The following is a 20697-nucleotide window of genomic DNA, read 5'->3' as shown; positions in this document are numbered from 1 at the left end:
GGCGGGCCGCCCCCGGTGGGCGCCGCCCCCGGGGCAACAGGGCTGTGTCCAAGGTCCCCAGCTGAGCCCACCCGGGGCCAGGCAGCGGGCCACGCGCGGTCCTGGCGCGGCCCCGGGGGAAGGAGGTCTGGGCGAGGCGCGCTTTGGCTTGGAGGCGGCGGGAGTTTCGCCCCCGACGGGGCGGACAGGGTTTGGCAAGGGCGAGGTCTGAAGGGGTGTCAGGCGCGCCCTCCGCCTGGGGGCGCTCTACCACACGGCCGTCTCGTTGAGCTCCTGGCTGGGGTGCGAGAGGGGCCCGCTGTAGCTGGACATGGAGAAAGGGGGGCTGGGCCCCCCGCTGAAGACCTCGCCCGGGATGGGGTGCAGCGAGCCGGGGAGGCCGGGCTCCGGGCTGGGCGTGTCGGGGTGAGAGATCATATCCGTGTACCTTTGGTTCTCGGAAGCGTGATGCCCGGGGAGGGGGGGCTCCAGGGGTCCAAGCGGGGTGGAGCCGGCCCCCGAAGTTGGGATGTAGCTGGAGTCGGCGGGGGACTGCGCCTGCGAGGGGGGGCCGTGCGGGAAGAAGTCGTAGTTGCCGCCGGGACCGTAGTAGTCGCCCTGGTAATCTGCGGGGGGAGAGAGGCCAGAGCGCGGGTGAGAGAAGACACGCGTCATCCGGATCAGAACCGGAGCAAGAGCCCTTGAGCAGAAATCGACGCCCCCTCCCACCCCCCCCCCCAAATTGGTGGCGGCTGCAAAGCGGAGGGGGAAGAGATGATCAGTTAGAAATATTAGGCACTTAACGGTGCAGTCCTGTGCATCTCTACTCAGAAGTAAGCCCCATTCCGTTTAATGGAATTTACACCCTCAGAAGTGGGTATAGGATTTCAGCCTTAGCTAACTTCCCTAAGAGCAACCCTGTACTACTCTTACGAGTACGAAATGTGCAATCCTAGCCATATTTATTTACTCAGAAGTAAATCCCACTGCATTCAATAATGCTTACTTCCAAGTAAGTAGACACAGGGTTACAGACCATAACAATCGGCTCGGGATCACGGCGGCAAAGGTCTAAACGGAGTCGAAGAACTGCGCAATCCCAGGCATGTCTACTTGGAAGTTACTTCCCATTGAGTTCAATGGGGCTTACTCTCAGGCAAATCTGGAGGGCAGTCTAATTGTCATGATGCAAATCGCCCGTGGACCAGAGAGAAATCCTTGCATAATATTCGATGCTATTCGGATAAATGCACAGTAAAATGCAAACAGTAAATCGATAGAATTCATTCACACACTGAATCTACAAGGGATAAAATTTCACCAAGAAAATTTAGACCAGAAGCCGGAAAAGATGCCACTTTGGAGAGACAATCATGCCGATTCACACACCAGGACGTGTTAAGAGCCATTTGGGATGGGCAGAATACACAGATGAATTTATGAGTTCACTTCTACAAGATAGGATGGCCAATAGTTAAAAAATAAAAATAAAATAAAAGATACATTCATGGAGGTTTCCAGTGGTATTTTCATTAGCTCAGTGAAACCGCCATAGGCAGAGATTGCAAAAAGGCCGGAGTCGGGGAACAGGGGCAGTCTGTGGCTTCTAACCCGGAGCTCCAGGAAGCTCAGACGGAAAATGCTGAACTACATGGGTTCTTGGTCTGATTCATGGCGGAAGAGATGCGTCTCCCTCCACCCACCTACATGACACCTCTCACGTTCCTCACCATCTCTCAGAAAGGAATAAAAATGCCAGGTATTCTGCTTAAAAAGAAGCCACACGCACAAACCCAATACAAAAACCTTAAAGCGGCAGATCCCTTCTCTGCCCCCTCCAACCCCACATGCCACCATCCCTAGACTGAATCAAGTTGGATACATCACCGGCGGCTTCCGAACTGAATATTCCTCCAGACTCCAGAGAGCAGTGCAGCTAGGTAATCTGAGACCCTGGACTTTAAGGGGGACCCCTTCAGATGGCCACCTGGAGCGCACAGCCCACATTTCTCTTCTCCCCCCTCTCCCGCACCGCTTCCCATACTGCCATTCCATGCGTTAAAACTGCTTCTGTCTTCCTGGTATGTTAGAATAACAAGAAAACTGTTTGCCAAATCGATTTTTTTTTTTTAAAAAAAATTAATACTCCAAGCGTGTGAAGTTTTGCATCCAAACTCACGTTAATCGTACCATCATCACGGCTACAGGAATAAAAGGAAGTTCGCTTCCGCACCTGCCACTCTCTGGGTGGTCATTTGGGGGCGCCCCGCCCTCCCCCCTGACTTTGGCACCACCACCGCGGCATGATCCGAAAAGTACCAATAACCAGGCCTAGGGTTGTAATCCAAGCGCCAGGGCTACATTTGGGCTACATTTCCCATCATCCCCAGCCAGTTGGGTGTGATCCGAAAAGTGCCAGTAACCAGGCCTAGGGTTGTAATCCAAGCGCCAGGGCTACAGTTGGGCTACATTTCTCATCATCCCCAGCCAGTTGGGTGTGCAGTCAAGGGTGATGGGAATTGTAGTCCAACACATCCGGAGGGGGGACCAGGCTAAGGTTGAGTGCCTCCTTTCCTGCTAGTAACCCCACTGAACTCAATGGGACTTACTTCCAAGTAAACATGGCTAGGACCAGGCTGTTAGATTGTTAATCTTTTTTTTTAGTTTAAAACTCACCCTTCCCCTCCCCTTCCCAACCGACAGCAAAATATACGGGGTTTATCTCAGGTTTTTAATTCCCGGAAACCGGGGGGGGGGGGCGGTAAATTTCAGGTAAGGCAGGCGGCAGGTTTGAGCATATTTACAAGTGCAGAATGAACGTGCTCAGGATCGAGCAGAAAAGGGGGTTTTACTAGCTGAAGTGATCGTTTCAAACCGGGTTGATTCAATGAATCCCCCCCCCCATGAGGGGGGATGGTATGTTAATTCGATTAAAGGGACACCGACCCACTTAACATCCCCGCGCCTCCTTTGAAACCTCAGCCCGCAAACCTAAAACGAAGCTTCTTACTGGGACTCGTCCACACGTTCATGTTTATATCTTTGAGAGGGAAGGAGGGGGGATTACATAAATGTACGCCTCTCTCAGATCCCTCAAGTATAAAATTATATTAAAAATATTTGATCTCTCTATCTATGTATCTATCTATCCCTTTAAAGAAAAAAAAAATGCCAAAGAAGGAAATAAAGAAGATAAACCTCTGGATTTCTTCCTGGAGTGAACGAGTTGTTAATTGCTCCTGCATCTCTTAATTTCACTAACACTTTTGGAAGTAACACTCTAAAGGTCAACCGTATACATGCCTATTAGGACGTAAATCCTATTGAATTCGATGGGTCTTACTCTCAGGTATAGGATTGTGGCCTAGTAGGATCCTGGTAGCCACGCTATCTTGGGAGTAAATCCCTTTGAAATCGGAGGGGTTTACTTTTGAGGACCCCCCCCCCCCAGGTTTTAATTTCCCGGAATTTGATATTCGAATATAGTCCCCGACCGTGGCTAGAATCTAAATAAAAATAATATGTATATCCCTCATTAACAACATTCTCATGTGCAGAGGAACTGGCTAGAATCTCCTAAACTGACTTGAAACAACAACAACAACGCTTGACACAACAACAACAACAACAACAACAACAACGAGAGCTTCGGCTATTGGGCGGGATAGAAATGAAATGAAATAATAAAACACTTGAAATAATAATAATTTCGATTCTAGTTTCTTAATTTTCGCTTCTGGTAATCGAATAATTTCGATTCTAGTAATCTTAATTTTAGATTAAACTTTCGTTTCAAACTGGCTAGAATCTAAATCATCAGAACAACAATATGTTAATACCCGTCATCAACAGCATTCACACGTGCACACGGTAGCTAGCTCCTGTCAACGTAATCTTAGACATGTCTACACAGAAGTTAGTGTTATTGCTTTCAATGGAAGTTAAACTCCGGGCACAGTGTATGTATGTGATGGCAACCACAGACTCAGACCCGCCTGGCAGGGTGAGCCCCTGCGTGGAAGTAAGTCAGCGGGGCTTACCCCTAAGCAAACGTGCCGAGTATCGCAGCCCTCAGGTCCCTTGGCGTGGAGGCCCCCTGGACGTTAAGGGGCGGGGGGGGGGTTGAGAGTTGATAATGGTAATTAACGTTTATTAATGGTAATAAACGGGACCTACCCATGACTACTGAAGAGTAAGCCCCATTGGGTTCAATGGGGTCCGTGGATACAGGAGTGCAGCCTGGGAGTAAGTCCCATTGAGGCAACGTGGTTTACTCCTGAGTAAAGTAGACACGTGTACGATTGTGCAGTTAACCCGGAGTCTCTTTGGAAGGGGTTGGGTGGGCGGATGGGAAACACCCCCTACGGAAAACATGGGGTCGTATCCAACTTGAGCCCTTCCTTTGTAGAGTAGACCTCTTGAAATGAATGACTGTAGTTAGTAGTGACTCACTTCGGCCCCATTCATTTCGATGGGTTTACTCTGCATGGCGCTCCAGGGAGGAGGAGAAGGGGGGCAGAAAAGGAGGAAGAAAAAGTCGTCGGACTCTGAAGGAGACCTGCCGCGTCCCTCCGGCCGTTTGGGCCGTGGAAGTTCCCCCCGCCCTTCGCGGTGTGTTCAGAAGAATCGGGGCCCACGGAGATCCCACTTTGGGGGAGGGGGGTTGCTTTTAAGGGAGTTGGAAGCAGGCCCGTAGCCAGCCGACACGTTCTGGGGGTGGGTGGGGGTGCCAAAACAGCAGCGTGCGGGGGTGCAGTTCATCTAGCTTGCCGGCCTTTTAAAGACGAAATTGTAAACTGCTTTTTAATTATTTTAAATTTTAACATAATTTTATTTAAATATTTATTCAAGTTATTAAAGTTATTGTAACATTTTAATTGCTGGTAAAAAAAGGGGGGGCAGAGAAAATTTAGGGGGGCAGGCCCGCCTGCCTCCTGGCCTGGCTGGAAGGGGGGAGGGCGGAGGGGGAAGGGGGCGCGCTGTGCCTGGAAGAAAACAAACAGGAGCGCACCGGGCTCGGCTAGAGCTCCCGGGGTTCGGGCGTAATTGGAACAAATGCGTCTGAAAGCGGTACAAAGGTGGGGGCAGATGCAGCTTTGTTCCTCGCAGCACAAGGCAGGAGAGCTGGGGGCGGGCGGGCGTCAAAGGGGCGGCCCTCTGGGTCGGGTAATGCCGGACCCTCCTGCACAAAGCCCCTTTCTTGCTGGAGGTGGCGAGGAAAAGCCCGCTGGGACTCAGAAACAGCCCGCTTTGGGTTTCAGTCAGAACCAATCAGAACTCTAAAGGAGCTATCCAAGGTGCTTCTGATGACTGAATCTTGGAGTGGATTCACCACCCCACTGACATCGGAGCCACCAGCCTCCACTGGAACCAGAGACCTGAAGCCATCAGAGGATGGAAGGGGGGGGGACGACAATGTGGGGGCGAAGATGGAGAAAGGGGAAGATGGAGGGGACCTCCACCCCAGCAAACGAGTGCCCCAGTCGGGGCCAGAGAGAGGCCTACGCGGGGGAGAAATCCCGGGAAGCGGCAACCGAACCTACGGGCCCCTATCCCCCACCCCCTCGGATTTTTTTGATGTGGTGGTGGAGTCGGGGAACAGCGGAGGAAGTGAAGAAGGGAAAAAAGGAGGGAGAAGGAGAGAGAAAAGAAAGAAAGTGGAAGAAGAGAAATGGAAAGAAAGACTAAGAAAGTATACGGAAGACAGCGAGAGGAGAGAAACAAAAGGGATGGATGGAGATGGTCCGGGAAGGGAGGAAAAGAAAGAACGCAAGAAGGAGGAGAGTGAAAGTGTTTCTCTCACTGCAATCATTTGATCAGTCAATCAATCACTTTATTTGTATGCCTTCAACAAGGTACCGTGAAAAACAACCAACGAATTCCTATCCGTATGAGAGCTCACTTCTGTTCATGTCTACTCAGGAGTAAGTCCTGATGACGTCAATGGGGCTTACTCCCAGGTAAGCGTGTATAGGATTGCAGGCTTTAGGGTGCAATCCTGTGCATGTTTAGACAGGAAAAAGAAAGTCTTACAATTCCCAGCATTCTGGGTGGCTGGGGAATGCTGGGAGTTGCAGGACTTTTTTTTCCATCTAAGCGTGCATAGGATTGCACCCTTAAGAGACTAGGAAGTATAAGGCCCCAATCCCAAACACATATATACTAAGGAGTAAGAACGCAGTGGAACCTGCTTACGAGTAAGTCCCCCTCACGGTGTCCAGCTGGTCCCTTTCCTATGGCAAGCATGTCGGTAAGATGGCAACCACAGTTACTGTGCCCTTTGCTCCAGAGTAAATGCCTTAGAAAGAGACAGAAAGAAAAGATGCGGAAGGAAGGAAAGAAAGTGAAGGAATGACAGATGGAGTGATAAAGGTGAATGGAAGAAAGTCAAGTGACCGGAAGAGAGAGAGAGAGAGAGAGAAAGTGAAGAAGTGGAAGTAAGAATGGAAAGAAGGAAGGGAGGAAATGTGCTTAGAAAGAGACAGAAGGAAAAGCTATGGAAGGAAGGAAGGAAGGTGAAGGAATGACAGATGAAGTGATAAAGGTGAATGGAAGAAAGTCAAGTGACTGGAAGAGAGAGAGAGAGAGAGAAAGGGAAGAGGTGGAAGGAAGGATGGAAAGAAGGAAGGGAGGAAAAATGTGCTTAGAAAGAGTCAGAAGGAAAAGCTGTGGAAGGAAGGAAGGCAGGAAGGAAAGTGAAAGAATGACAGAGAGCAAGTGATAGAGATGAATGGAAGAAAGTCGAATAACTGGAAGAAAGTGAGAGAAAGAAAGAACGGGAGAGGAGATGAGAGAACAGATGACAGGAAGGAGGGGAAAATGTTTTCCCTGGACCAGTTCCTCCCCCGCACCCAGTCTGAGAGAGAAAGCCTCTTACCTCCGTAGTAAGTGTACGGGGTGGAGCCCAACATTTCGGATTCATCCAACCTGCCTCCCAGGGGGCGCATGCGCCGAGGACTCCTGAAGAAAGCGTGTCTCCGGGCGCCCAGCGCGCTCAGCTGTTTCATCCTCCGCTCCTTGGACCGTCGGTTCTGGAACCAAACCTGCGGGCAGAATGGAAAAAAAAAAAAAAGAAACAGGGTGACTCCTCTATCTCGACTGATCACCAAGTTCTCTCGAAAACGTGCGATGGATGGAGAGACGGAACGCTGGTATGAAAAAACAAAACAAAACCCCAAACTTAAACCAAACCACACTAGAAGACGGGGGCAGAAGGGATGCAGGGAAGAGTCCTGCAACTCCTAGCAACCCAGGGGAATGGTACGAGTTGTGTAGGACTTTTTTTCGGTCTGAACATGCATAGGATTGTGCATTTTTCATGTTTAAACTGGGTGTAGGGGGTCTGAAGCGGAAACGATCCCCCCATTGGGTCCCAATCCGTATGGGAAAGGAACTGCACCTACTCTAGAGCAAAAAAGAAAAAAAAAAGATGTCGCTGCTAGACGCAGATTTAAATTCCTGTCTTCTTTGGCCTATAGCGGGGTATGGGGTGGGTGGGGGAGTAGAAGCGAATTTTAGTGTGTGCTGGATTTGCTGCTACTATTAACACTTCTGTTTCTGTTCTCATTATGCATCAAGCTGCTTTTAGTAGTAGCAACTACTAGGAGTCCCAGCGAGTACATTAAAGCATCAAACAGCAGAGGAAAACAGTGCATGAAAACCATCAAACCCGAATCGAAAATACCTTTCCGTTTCGTCTTCCTCTCATTTAAAACCCAAAACCATTCTCCTGGCGCTTCGGGCGCCCTTATCTCGATTTCACGCCAGTATTCCCAAATGACCCGGCGGTCCGGGTTCCAAAAAGGGGTTCTCCTTTCCCAACGGGGAGTCCACCCAGCGGCCTTATGCCTAAGACACGACCCAAGAGGTCTCGGCCCGCCTCTATTTCTTTCCAAGCACGTTTCGGATAGAGGTCGATGCAATTTAAAGCCAGAACAACGCGCGACTGGCAGTGGAGGCTGGGTGCTCCGATTTCGGTGGGGTTGTGCATCCATGCTGGGTTTCAGCCAGAACCAGTCAGAACTCTAAAGGAGCTATCTGAAGTTCTGAACCCTATCCCCAAAATGGGTTCAGCATCTCGGCTAACTCCATAAGGGTTTTGACTGAAAAGCAGAATGGAAACGGAGCTCCACCAAAATCAGCGCCACCGGCCTCCATTGGCGATTGGGGTGCAGAGGGAAAGAAGAAAAGCAGTTCCCGGATTTAGGGGGCTTCTGGGCGGTGGCGTCTTAACGCTGGGCACCGAGCATAACATCTCCAGAGCACCCTGGGCAAAAGGGGGAGGGTGTTACTCTTAAGGCTGCAGTCTATACAGACTTATCTGGGAGTCGGTCCCATTGAACTCAATGGGGCTTACTCCCGAGTAGACGAATCCAGGATTGCACTGTAAGGGACTAAAAAGGTCCATCGAGATCAATCTTCCCTGACCTCGGGCCCTCTAGATGTGTTGGACTACAACTCCCAGCTAGTTGGGGGATGCCAGGAGTTGTCGTCCAACACACCTGGGGGGGGGGGCACGCCTGGGAAGGCGGATCTAGACCAGCATTCGGGGAAGCTCTCATAAGTATGGCGTGAAGCCAACACCTTGGTCTCCCGCACCTGATCTTTCAGATACAGTGCCTCTGAAGCTAGAAGCTCCATCGCCGTTCTCCCGTTAGCTACTCCAGGGAGAACACGCAGGACTAGCCTCTTATCCACGGCCGTGCAAGATCCTCCTGTTCTGGGGGTTCCATTTGGGTGTTCTTCTAGGCAGGGCGCTTCCTCCATCCTGGATAGGAGCAAATCAAGGCGGAGAGGCTGATGTCACTCACACCAGCCCTGGAGGTCTGGGAGATTTGCCTCGCCAGCTTCCAGATGCCACCGCTCTACGGGGCTCCTCTCCTTGGCTTCCTCTCCGCGTGGCAAAAGGAAGAATTTTGCGTCCAGGCTCCTAGCGAAAGGACGCTTTATTCTCTTTGCTCGCCTCTGAAGGACGCCGCTTGGCAGCCTTCTGGCTCTGCACGGAAGCTTGAAGTCAACAACAACCGCCACAACCCGAAATGGCATGAAAAGAAGCAAGGCTCTCGCCGATTTTTAGCCGACCTCTTTGGCCAGCATGGTCGGAGAATGGAGATGGCGATTTAATCTCCAAGCCACTCGACCTTTCAGTGGTTTAGGGCGCAATCCTATGCATGTTTAGACAGGAAGAAGTCCTACAACTCCCAGCATTCCCCAGCCAGCCGGCTGGGGAATGCTGGGAGTTGTAGGACTTCTTTCGGTCTAAACATGCATAGGATTGCGCCCTAAATGTGGTGGCTTGGAACGTGGGATGGTGTATTAATTTTTTATTGATTTTATTGTATGCATTTTATTATTGTTATCATTCTTGATAGCTTTACTCTGTGTTTATGTGTGTGTATAGTTATTATATATAACTATATCCGCCTTGTGAAAAGATTTTCTAAAAGGCTGAATAATAAGAACAACAGAAATAAATAAACCCTATTGATAACCAATTAGCACTGAAGTGGTGGGTTGCTTCTCCAAGTGACTGCATAGTATAGCAGCCTCGCGGAGCTCAGAAGTATCAGCACAATTCTAAGACATGTCTACTCAGAAGTAAATGCAATTGCATTCAATGAGGCTTACTCACAGGGCTTACTCACAGGTATTACTTACTTCAGTAAGTAAGTATTACTTACTTCAGTAAGTATTACTTACTTCAGCCTCAAAGGGACTTACTGCTGGGTATACATGCTTAGGTTTGCATTGATACTTCAGAGCTCTGTGAGGCTGCAATCCTATGCATGTCTACTCAGAAGTAAGCCCCGTTGAGGCGGAAGTCCGTAACTGCACTTACTGTAGAGGACTGTGCTGATATTTCTGAGCTCTGTGAGGCTGCAGTCCTATGCACATTTACATGGGAGTAAACACCATTCCACTGAGAGGGATTAACTTTTGAGGAAATATTTATAGTAAGGGAGCGCATTCTGTGAGCCCAGAAATAGCCCGTAGTTCAAACCTCACTACAGCCAATTATTATTTTCTTGACTCTCCCTTCCCACAATTTGAAATATAGGAACAATAAAACTAGCATACGTTGCAGGCATGGCGATGTACTGAAATGCACTACATAAATACTTCCTTCAGCTTTTTGAGCTTGTTCAAATTATCCCTATATGTTCATTTTTAAAGAAAAAAATATGTAATTACTGCCATTGCAATGAACATTAAAATCATGGCTGTTTTAATAAGACCACAAACATAGGCAAGTGTACTTGCAGGGAAATCCTATGGACTTATCTCCCTAGTAAATGCACCTGAGATTAAGGCATCACCTCCACACAGTTCATGGGGCAGTATACATCCCATTGGTTTCCAAGGGAGGGAGCTAATCACAGTGCTTCGTTTCACTATTGAAGTCAATGGGACACACAAAGGTGTTAATTTTGGTGGATGATCACCCTAAGTAAAGGATGACTGTGCACTTTAGGGACAGGGGTTGAAAGCAAGCGTGGTTGAAATGAATGGAACTTCCAAGTAAATATGGGTCGGGTGGAGCTGCAAGGGTACAATCCTATGCATGCTTGTTTGTGCCCACAAGGGCACAAACACTGTACTTGTCCAGATCCCATGAATTTCAATGGGGTTTGGACAGAAGAATTACAATTCCCATTCAAAGAACCATAAAATTTGAACTGGAATGGACCTGAGATATCATTTAGTCCAGCCCCTGTTCATTTCAATGAGGCTTAGAACGTACAACCCTTTACTGGTTTTCAGCCAGATCTTATGCAAGTCTGCTACAAAGGAAATACCCTATATTTAATAGGGCTTCCTTTCTTGTAAGCATGCTTCTGATTGGGCTAGCCTAGGCAGGAAAATGGACAGGTGAACAGGCATAATGGGATGCATGAAGTCTTTCTGATGAACCAAGCTATTCCCCCCCCCCCCCCCGGCCGAGAATTCTGCAGGAGGTCATGCGGTTCCTCTTCTTTTTGCAGGCTACTCTCAAATAAGTCTGTGATTCATCCAGATTCTGGCCTCCGTTCATGCAATATGCTAATATTCCATTCTTAAGTAAAAGGATTAAAACTCGATTCCCAAAATATTGTATGGTAAACAACGAGGATAAAATGACCATCATCAGTAATCAGTAATCCTTTTGGTGAGGAGCAAAAGCCTGAGGAGATCTGTAGCTTGACAGCTTCAAATATTGTTGTTGTTGTTGTTTTAAAGAAACATCCTCCAGGGTCCAGACGATTTCACGAAGCAGGAAGACCTCTCCTGATGTCCATGGTGACAGGCTATGATGTAATCAGGAACATGTGGAAGAGCGCCCCCTTTCCGTAGACAAGGAGGTGCAACTGGAAAGGAGATGGAGCAGGTGCATTCCAAAGGGCATTGGGTCCATGAATCAGGAATACCCCCCAGGCACCACAAATGCCCAGAGATAAGCAAACCACCCTATCGGCTAATGAATGACAGGTAGGCGATCAGACTGGCTGGGCCCCTCCAAAGCTCTGACATGATACAGGGATTCATCTTACCTGGATGACTCTCATGTTGAGTCCCGTCTCTTGAGCCAGCTGCTCCCGGATATGCCTGGTGGGTTTAGGGGTGGCGGCGAAAGCTGCTTTGAGGGTCTCCAGCTGCTTAGCCTTGATGGTGGTGCGGGGTCCCCTCCTTTTGGTCCCAGAGTTCTGCTCCTCGTTCTCGTTGTTGGTGGTCTCTTTATCCGAGGATGTGGAATTGTCCGTCTCCTTTGTGTCATCCTGCATCGGGTCCTGGATGTCCGGAGATAAACTTCTGTCGGTACAGGAGGACACTGTTGAGGGAAAGGGGAGAGCGTTCGTCACTTGGGGAGGAGTGAAGGGTAGCCCTGGGGGTCCAGCTTAGTAGGAGGAAAGAGGCTCAGTTTCTCTCTTTCACAGCAAAGAAATAGGGGTAATTTAGTTGGACAAGAGTAGACACACCTGGTGTTGTGCTCAGCCATGGTGCCCTCAGGGAAGGATGCTTGGGCAGAAGCCAGGGCCCCACACGGTAGCATGAACAGGGGGGGCCCAGCAAACAGAACTGGCTTACCCTATTCTCCCGTGGTTGAGGGTTACACATGCATTGCCCTCTGAAGAGGGACCCTCTAAAGCCAGATTCTAAAATGACATAACTGCTCTGCTGGTGCTTAGAAAGACTCATCCATGCCACCCATGGGCTTTTTTTTTTTTTTGTCCAAGTTGGGGGTGATCAGCCATTAGATGCCAGAGTAAGAGAAGGAAACACAGACTCCTAACGGGAAGATGGAAATCTACTCTAGTCCTCTCTTCGGGGGAACCTTGCTAAGGAAGGTGCCCTCCAATCCAGCTATAAGGGAAAAGTGGTGGATGGGTTCCCTTGAAAGAAATATCCAGAGGGAAGGAGGAAACAACCACTACAGAAGGAGAAAAGGACACAAGCTGCCTTGAGGAGCCCAAACGCAAGGGAAATGTAATCAATTAATTGATTCATTAATGAATCAAACAAATAAAGCCATCTAAGTAGGGGAGAGGAAAAGGGGCCAGCAGTGATCTCCACTGACATCTAGGCTAGATCCTTCTTTATCTGCCAGAAAGATCCAGCCAGTGAAGGCTGGTGGCTCCGATTTTGCTGGGGTCACCCCCCCCCCACCATTCTGGGTTTCAGCCAGAACTCTAAAGGAACTATCCAAGGTGCTGAACCTACAGTTTAGAACCTTGGAAAGCTCCTTTAGAGGTCTGACTGAAACCCAGAGTGGAGTTATCTCCCCCACTGACATTAGAGCCACCAGCCTCCACTGGAACCAGCCCAGGGCTAAGCATCTGGGGACGGCCTGCTCCTACAGAAAAAAAAAGAACAACAAAAAAAAAAGGGGGCAAAGGGTACTGGAAGGGAGGTTTTGCTCTGGGAGCGAATATTATGTCCCTGTGACTGTAGAGCCCAAGGGAACGGATGCCAGTTGCTGCCTACAGGACCTGATCGAAGGCAGATGTTCCTTGGAAGAGGTTTGGTGGTGAAGGCACTTGGATTTTGAATATGTGAAGTGGGATCCCTTTATAAGATTTGCGGAATAAAGGAGAGTTAAGTCCCGAAATTATGGGCTCTGTGTATGGCAGGTTGCCCTTTGACTACTTCCCCATCCACACTTCTTCACCAGCCTTACTTATTTTCTAGTTCTGCCTTCATTTGCAACCCTCTCCTCCCAGCTCCCAGTGAGGGTACCCAAGCTGCAGACTGGCAGCCTCTCAGAAACGGATGGCTGTCCAAATTAATTAAATAATGAAATAATAACCTCTCTGTCTTTGTTTTTGGCCCTCCTCTTTCATGCCTCATGGAGCTGGACAGGATCTTTGCTCCCTCCCCAAAGCGCAAAGTCTGGGTTTAGGTGTGTGTGTGGGGAGCTGCGCTTGCCCTCATCCGTCCATTGTCAACCCTCCACCTCCTCTTTGTTCATTCTCCCATGGTCCAATTTAAGTTTGCAAACGCGGAAACGCCTCGGGGCAGAGACCTGGCTGAGGTTACAGCGCAAGCATCCCGCCGAGGAATCCCACCGAGTTCAACGAGCCCGCTCTCATGTAAGCGCGGATAGGTATGCCATACTTAATAGCAATAAGAACAGCAGCAAGAGCATTAATGCCACTAATACTACGGCATTAGTACTAATGCTGCGGCATTAGTAGTAGTAATTAGCCCAGTTGTTATGTCATTAGTCCGCTTGTTATAGGAGGTAACTTAGTTGGGGGCAGCTGAAAACATTCTGCTGCCTGAGGCTGAGTTTATTGGCTAATGCTCCCCCCCCCCCGCCCCTTAAGGTGTAGAGTACGCAAGGCCAGCCATGTTATTCCGGCACCTAAGGCAGGAAATCTCACCAGCATCTTCCCCTCCATCCTCCCTGTCAGCAAAAATGCAGTCCAAAGAAATGAAAAAGGGAGTAGAATTCGCTGCCTTTTCATTTCGCGGAGGCCGCTGCCTCCCTCTGCCTAATGATAGGGCCGAAGAGAAGGAGGAAGACGCCAAGGGCGGTGGGGCGGGGAAGCATCGGTCCCTTACCTGAGTTGAGGCTGCCTTCTTTTAAGCTGGCCGAGCTCAAATAATCGTCCTTGCATACGAATTTGTTCTCGTCGATGATGTAAAGTTCCTCGCCCGTCGATAGCTGCTTGTTACAAACCATGCAGGTGAAACAGTTCAGGTGAAAGACTTTGCTCCTCGCTTTCCGCACCAGGTCCGACGGGGAGATGCCCTGCGCGCAGCCGGCGCATTTGGTCCCAAATCTCCTGAAAAAGGGAACGGTTGGGGTTTTGAGGGAGGGAGGGCAGCCAAGAGAGAAGACAGGAGAAAGAGGTGGACGGAGCGGGTGAAGGAAGGGAGTGAGTCTAGGACACCTAAGCTGCTAGCCCTCATTGGGACCAGATCAGGTCCCTGAAAGCCGGTGTGAGAATGATTCTAGTGGGGACCCCCAATCCCTTCCCAGGAGAAACTGCCAAATATTGGGGCTCGGGTTCGTCATTCCTGTTCTTGCCTTTTTAAAAAAACAACAAAACAAAATGATTTGTCGCAACCCTTCACGAAAGGAACGCTGATCTTCGCCTGGTTTGCGCAGGACGACGTCCTGCTGGACCCCCCCCCCTCCCGCGGCGGATCTTGACCTGCACAAGGCCAGAAATCCCACCGCCCAGAAGAGGTCCTTTGGCAGCCGGGTGTTTCTGCTACGTGCGACGGAATCGGGGCCTCGCGCCGGAAAAAGGGGGGGGGTCTCCTCATCTAGGAAATCTCCAGATGTTTTCTTTTGGGGGCGGGTGGGGAGGGGGGAGTGTGAGAAGGAGAGGTGTGGTGGATGAATCCGTCTCTTCCCAGCCTCTCCTCCAAATCCCAAAGCAAAGCTCTCTGCTGGTGAAACCCGAGGACCATCGAAAAGCTTTTAATTCAGAACCCCCACTCCCATCCCCCACCCCTGGCGAGTAACTGGTGTGTGTGTGTGTGTGTGTGTGTGTGTGTAACTCGCCCCTTGAAATATGGCGAAGCGCAGAAAAGCAAAAATCGTGGTGTCTGAGTGTTTGTATGGCTCTGCCTGCCCCACACGCCCTTCAGATTTGGGGTACAAAGGTACCCCACGTTGCACACAGGGCTCCATCTCATTTTCCTCCTCCTCGTCTGCTAAACATCACCCCCCACCCCGCGCGCGCCCAGGATGGAGCCAGTGACGTTGATTTAGTGAAAACATTACAACCCATAAATCTTTTTTCTTTTGGGGGGTCTTCTCCTTGGGCATAATAGCCTCATCTGCAGCTTATCAAAAACCATTCAAGGCGTTTAAAGGTTGTTCTTTTTTTCCTCTTCTTCTTTTTAAATGGGGAGTGGGGGGAAGGGACGGAAAGAGGCTTTAAGGGACAAGAATTCGGAATAGCCAAGCCAGGCCGTTTACATGTGCAAAACCAGCTTAGCCTATTCTCATGCCTTCGCCTTGGGGCACCAGCCTTCAACTCCCTACTTTGCTATTTTCATCACTAAACAAATAGGCGCTTTACTTCAATTAACAGCCTGAAAACAAAAGGCAGAAATGGATTTGCATTTTCAAATGGAGTTTATTTGTTGATTTATTTTGAAAGACAAAAAAAAATGCGGGTGGGCCTAAAGTCGCCTCCCCCCCTCCGACTCGTTTAGCTCATCTGCAAAGTCAAGGCAGAAATTCCTCTTCCCCTCCTTCTCCACGCTTCTGCAATACACACACACACACACGCGTGTGTGTGTGCGTGTGTGCGCGCGCGCGCGCGTGTGTGTGTCTGAGAGACAGAAACAGACAGACAGACACCTTGACAGATTCGATTTCATCCTGGTTTAGGATTTGGAGCTTTAAAAAATCCCATTCTCTTAAAAAAAATTTTTGACTCCTTTCTGCTGGAAAAAAGAAAGTGCATCCATGTATAGAACCATCCAAAAACAGATCCCCCCAAATGTTGTCAATATTTATTGGGATGATGATAATGATTGATTATTGCAAGTGAGTATTTTCCCCATCCTCCACCCTAGCAAAAAAACCCTACAACCCTCAGTACAACTTCATTGGGAAGACGCCCCATTGAAATGCACTGGACTTACTCCTGAGTAAACACGCCGAGGTTCGGCCTGTAGATATTTCAAAGTTCAGTCGCTCCTACTAATTAATGAGTGTGTGTGTGTGTGTGTGTGTGTGAGTGTATTTGCGGGTGGGTGGATAGGACGTGATGCTGTTTGGAGAAAAATACAATCAAGAGGGAGGAGATTGTATTGACTTGCCAAGGGGGTCTCAGGCGCCTGACCCCCCCCCCCATACCAGCTGGGCCCTCCACTACCACTACATTCGTTTCGTGCAGTCGCCACATTCATGGGCTTTGGAGTGGTCTACTCTGCCTACGGATCGCAGCCTGGGAGAAAAGCCGCCAGCCCCGATGCCTCTGTTTACTCGACAGTAAGGCCCACTGAACTCAACTGGGGTTATTCCCCAGGAAAGCATGCCTACAATGGCGGGTTAAAAAGGATCCCCAACCCTCAAGCTTAGCAAGCCTTCGACGCTTTCTTTGGAAGCGGGGAGTTTCTTTGGACGTGTTCCTATTTATTTTATTTTCGGCTGTTTTATTCCTTTATGTCCCCCCCTTTCCCCCAAAAAACTGATGCATAAATTCGTGGTTAATGGACAGGCTGATGGCGTGGCCACGGTTTGCCCTCAATAAACGTCTGAAAAAATAAAATCAAAAGAATGAGACGAGAAAACACACACACAATTATCTCGTCTTTCTTTCTTTCTTTCTTTCTTTCCTTCCTTCCTTCCTTCCTTCCTTCCTTCCTTGGAATGGCGAGCCTAGGTTTACTCAGAAGTAAGTTCCATTGTGTCCAAATTGGGGCTTAGTCCTGGGTGAAGCAGTTCAGGATAGAAGCCTCACAGCCCAATCCAGCAGCAAGCCATGTTTTCAAGGAGACTTACACCTAGGTAAGTATTCACGTCTAGGATGGCCTTCTACAACCCGGGGCCACGCTGGGATCAGGACCTTAAGGGTGGTGGTGGTGGTAGTGGTGGTGGGTTGTTCAGGACCAGAACCCGTGGGGTGGGGGGAGAGAGAACGGATGATTCGAGCTTGGCCGGGCTAGCGAGGGGGTCCGTCGGCCCACCAGGGGGGAGGGGGAATTGTCAGCCCTGAAGGGCGTATAGAATACGGGCAGTGAAGGCTGGGGGCTCCTATTTCAGCAAGGAGATTGATCTACTTGGGGTTTCAGTCGGAACCAGTCGGAACTCTAAAGCAGCTATCCAAGGTTCTGGACCCATTTTGGGGCTAGAGTTCTGACTGGTTCGGACTGCAACCCAGAGCAGATGGGCTGAATATGGGCATTCTTTGGGAAGCAACGCATCCTTTCCCTCTGTAGCTGGAGGGGAGGGGAGGGGAGGGTGGGGAGGGGGAGGGAAGGCGAAATCGCGTGCGCGCCACCGGGAGCGGGGCCCCTCACCTGAAAAAGTCGTTCTTACAGTACAGCTTGCCTTCCCGGGAGAAACACTTCTCAGTCAGGTTGCATTTACACTCGCAGCACTGCACGCACTTGATGTGCCAGGCTCGGTCGAGGACGTTGAGCAAGAACCTGTCGAGGATGGGCCGCTCGCAGCCGGCACAATGCACCATCATCGCCGCGGCCGGAGAGGGGGGTCTCCTCGCCGCCGCCCCTCCGCCCGCCGGGGCGCTTGTCTCCTTTGGCCGCCGCCGCCGCCGCGTCTTCCCTTGGGCGCTCCCCGCAGCGCCGACGTCCCGCTCCCGCTCCGCGGCTGTCCTGAGGCTGCCCTGCCTGCCGTCGAGTCCCGCGGGCGCGCTAGCTCCGCTCCGCGCCGCCGCCTCCCGGCCCGCCGCCGCCGCCCTGGCCTCGCCTGGCTCGGCAGAAGCGCCTCAGCGCATCCCGCTGCCGGGCCTCGACGGCTGGGGACAAGGCCCAGGCCCTGCGGCGGTGGCGCTCCCCTCTTGCCGGTCCCCTCCGCCGGCGTGTGGATGGCTGCCCGGGACTTCGCTCCACTTTCATGCTGCTCCCATCGCCCAGCTTTGTCTCCCGGCTTTAGTAATTCGCGCATCCTTATTCAGATTTGGTGACGTGGGGCGCCACGTCGGGCGGGCGGCGGCCAATGGCGAGCCGGTGGCCATGGCAACCTCTTAATTTATAGCATATCTAAATTGGCTCCAGCCTTGCGCTTGGCACAGAGGGAAAAAAAGAAGGGAGCCCTATTGTTGAGGGGCGAGATTTTCACCTGGCTTTCTGTGATGCTCCGTGAGTATTTTGCCTTCAGACATTTGGCGGATGGGGCGTGCTGGCGGATCTGGGCCAGGGGGCTGGAGGAGGCTGTGTGTGTGTGTGTGTGAGAGAGAGAGAGAGAGAGAGAGGAAGAGAGAGATCGGCCGGGGGGCGCACCCCCCGCCCCCGAAATAAGCCAGCATTAGTAGCAAAAGGAGCCATTTCTTCCCTTCTCTCGAGGCAGCTCCAAAAGCATCAGGTGGCGATGGCGAATGCAGCCAGGGCTAGCTTTGGTCGTGGTTCCCTTCCTGCTGGGATGAGAAGGGGTTACCTGTTTGGAGCAGATCTGTGCAGGAGGAGGATGTTAAGTTTTCTGGATTTTCCTCTCCCCATCTTCTGAGGAAATCGCGCAGGCTTATAGCTGGGGAGTCTGTTTTAATTTCCTCCGATGATTTCTTTATTAATTTAAAATGTATTAAATTAATATCTTAATTTACTCCGATGTATTATTATTATTATTATTATTGAAAAACAACTCCTTCCCAATAAAATAAGAAGGGGCCAAGAATCCAAGAAGCCCTCTCCCAATGAATGAATGAATGGATCAATCATAACAACATTAACAGAATAGTCACAATAAAACTGCCCCCCCCATTCCTTCCAAGTCTTGAAATTTGCCCAAGCAAGTAGGACTGTGTGCAACGCGGGTGGGGGTGGGGGGGAGTAGGAGGAAGGGGCGTGTATGCGCGCGCGCGCGTGTGAGTGTGTAACTTCGCGTGAAACGAGTGTTCAAATAGGGTTAGTCTGAAAATCAATGTTCAAGAAGTGCATGCCCATTTTATGGGTGGGGAGGGAGGGAGGGAGGGAGGGAGAGCTTTGCATTTATACATACATATGAATGACACCAAGGGTCAGATGGATAGAGTATATCTTTTCATTGACCCGCAAGTTCTCTGTCTTCACGTTAACTTCCACTGTTAACTTCCTTTGTTAACTTCACGTTAACCTGTGTTTATTGGGGAGAACTTTCCGGGCATTATTTTGCTGGGGGCGGCGGCGGCCTGTTACCGACGCACTTTTACTTGCGAGTAAGTACTTGAATACAGTGGGGCTTCCTTCCGAGTCAGCTTAAGATCGGGCTGTGCATGTCAGTAACTCAGAAACCTTTCTCTGTGTGTATTACCAGGTTTCCCCAACCCGCAAATCACGGTCTATACGTACTTTGAAAGTGTGCGATGCCTGGGAGGTGTGTGTGTGTGTGTGTGTGTGTGTGTGTAGCGGGGTGCGACAGGGTTTTATTGGCCTCGTGCTGTTGTTGCCTAGGAATTTGGAGAGAGGGCTTGGCATTCTCCCCCCCCCCCACACACACCTTTTGTCATGCAAGGTGCGGGAACAATAGGGACAGGAGAGATTAACTTATAAGGTTCTTTCCCCCCCCCTTTCTCTCTCAGAAGGGGAGGGTTTGACAAGCGCCTCACAAAGCCATCCTGAATGCCCTGGGCCCCAAAGACATAGTTAGCCATTTCATTAAGTCTGATAATGAAGAGAACTCCCCCCTCCCTTTGTACGACAACATTAGAAGTGTGTGTGTGTGTGTGTGTGTGTGAGAGAGAGAGAGAGAGGGGGGGGGACTTCAAAGAAGTCCTGGGAGAAACCCAAATAATTGTCTCCTTCTTCTTCCCTTGCGCTTGAGCCCTCGATGCGTCCAGCTCAACAAATCGTCGGTGATAATTGGGCAAGAAAATATCGGAAATCTCCCCCACCCCACTGAAAAACAAATAAATCCTTGACTTGAACAGGATCCCCTAGGATGTCACTTCTAGGGGAGAGAAGTCCACCCCCACCCCACCAATAATAGGAACTACTTTTTGAAACGGAAGCCCAACCTTTGTAAAAAAACAAATAAATCCGAATTAAGCACTTAAATGACTTACTGGGCAATTTCCCAAATTTAGTCAGGAGCAAAAGAAAAAGAACGAAAAGTATATCGGCTGGGTGAGGGGGCGATTTGTAGACATCCATCAGGACTAAGGGGGAAAAGGAGAAGCAAGGGGACCTGAAAAAAATGCTCAAGCCCGGAGTATGCGGGTGGTGTGTGTGTGTGTAAACATAATGGCTCTTTCTGGTCCGAACACACACACACTGCTAGCAACAAAGGACTGTGTGTGTGTGTGAAAGAGAAAGAGAAAGAGAGAGAACAGTTATGGAAGATGACGGCTCTACTCGAGTTCGAAAAGAGTATTTCCGCAAAAACGGACTATGTTCCAATGGGCCAAATCAAATCTGAATGTAAGATCACTTTCTGCCATTCACGCAATATATAGTGATATATGAAGGAGGGAGAGGTGTGATTGTGTACTGGGACTCAGGATTTCAGCCTTAACCGTATTTCTTTGGGAATCCTTCTCCAAGTTCTCAACTGGTTTCAATGATGAGAGACAGACTTCACTGCCCAAGGAAAGCTGTTGGAATCCTGAGATTTGGTTT

The 20697-nt window shown here is 50.0% G+C and overlaps 1 protein-coding gene across 1 annotated transcript; it reads right to left on the bottom strand.

The window, feature by feature from the left end:
- Positions 1-246: 246 nt before the first annotated feature.
- On the bottom strand, positions 247-17618 carry LHX5 (LIM homeobox 5). The gene is made up of 5 exons (XM_084820441.1): positions 17446-17618; positions 14020-14243; positions 11508-11785; positions 6857-7022; positions 247-605 (listed from the first exon to the last, which is right to left on the bottom strand). Exons 1-5 carry the CDS (start codon positions 17616-17618, stop codon positions 247-249), a joined length of 1200 nt encoding a protein of 399 aa, XP_084676567.1.
- Positions 17619-20697: the final 3079 nt, after the last annotated feature.

The sequence above is a fragment of the Heloderma suspectum genome, chromosome 13, assembly GCF_057233095.1.
Source record: "Heloderma suspectum isolate Gila_16-S chromosome 13, 16-S_ref, whole genome shotgun sequence".
Taxonomy (NCBI): Eukaryota; Metazoa; Chordata; class Lepidosauria; order Squamata; family Helodermatidae; genus Heloderma; species Heloderma suspectum.
Note: the sequence above shows the minus strand (reverse complement) of the source record. Positions and strands in the feature narration are given on the sequence as shown.

What these genes read in the sequence shown, in the direction of transcription:
- LHX5 (XM_084820441.1), bottom strand. Translation starts at nt 17,618, where the DNA reads ATGATGGTGCATTGTGCCGGCTGCGAGCGGCCCATCCTCGACAGGTTC. An exon ending in TGTAAGAACGACTTTTTCAG is followed by an intron (nt 14,244 to 17,445) that starts GTGAGGGGCCCC and finishes TCCCTTTTTCAG; the next exon opens with GAGATTTGGGACCAAATGCG. An exon ending in TCAACATGAGAGTCATCCAG is followed by an intron (nt 7,023 to 11,507) that starts GTAAGATGAATC and finishes TTCTGCCCGCAG; the next exon opens with GTTTGGTTCCAGAACCGACG.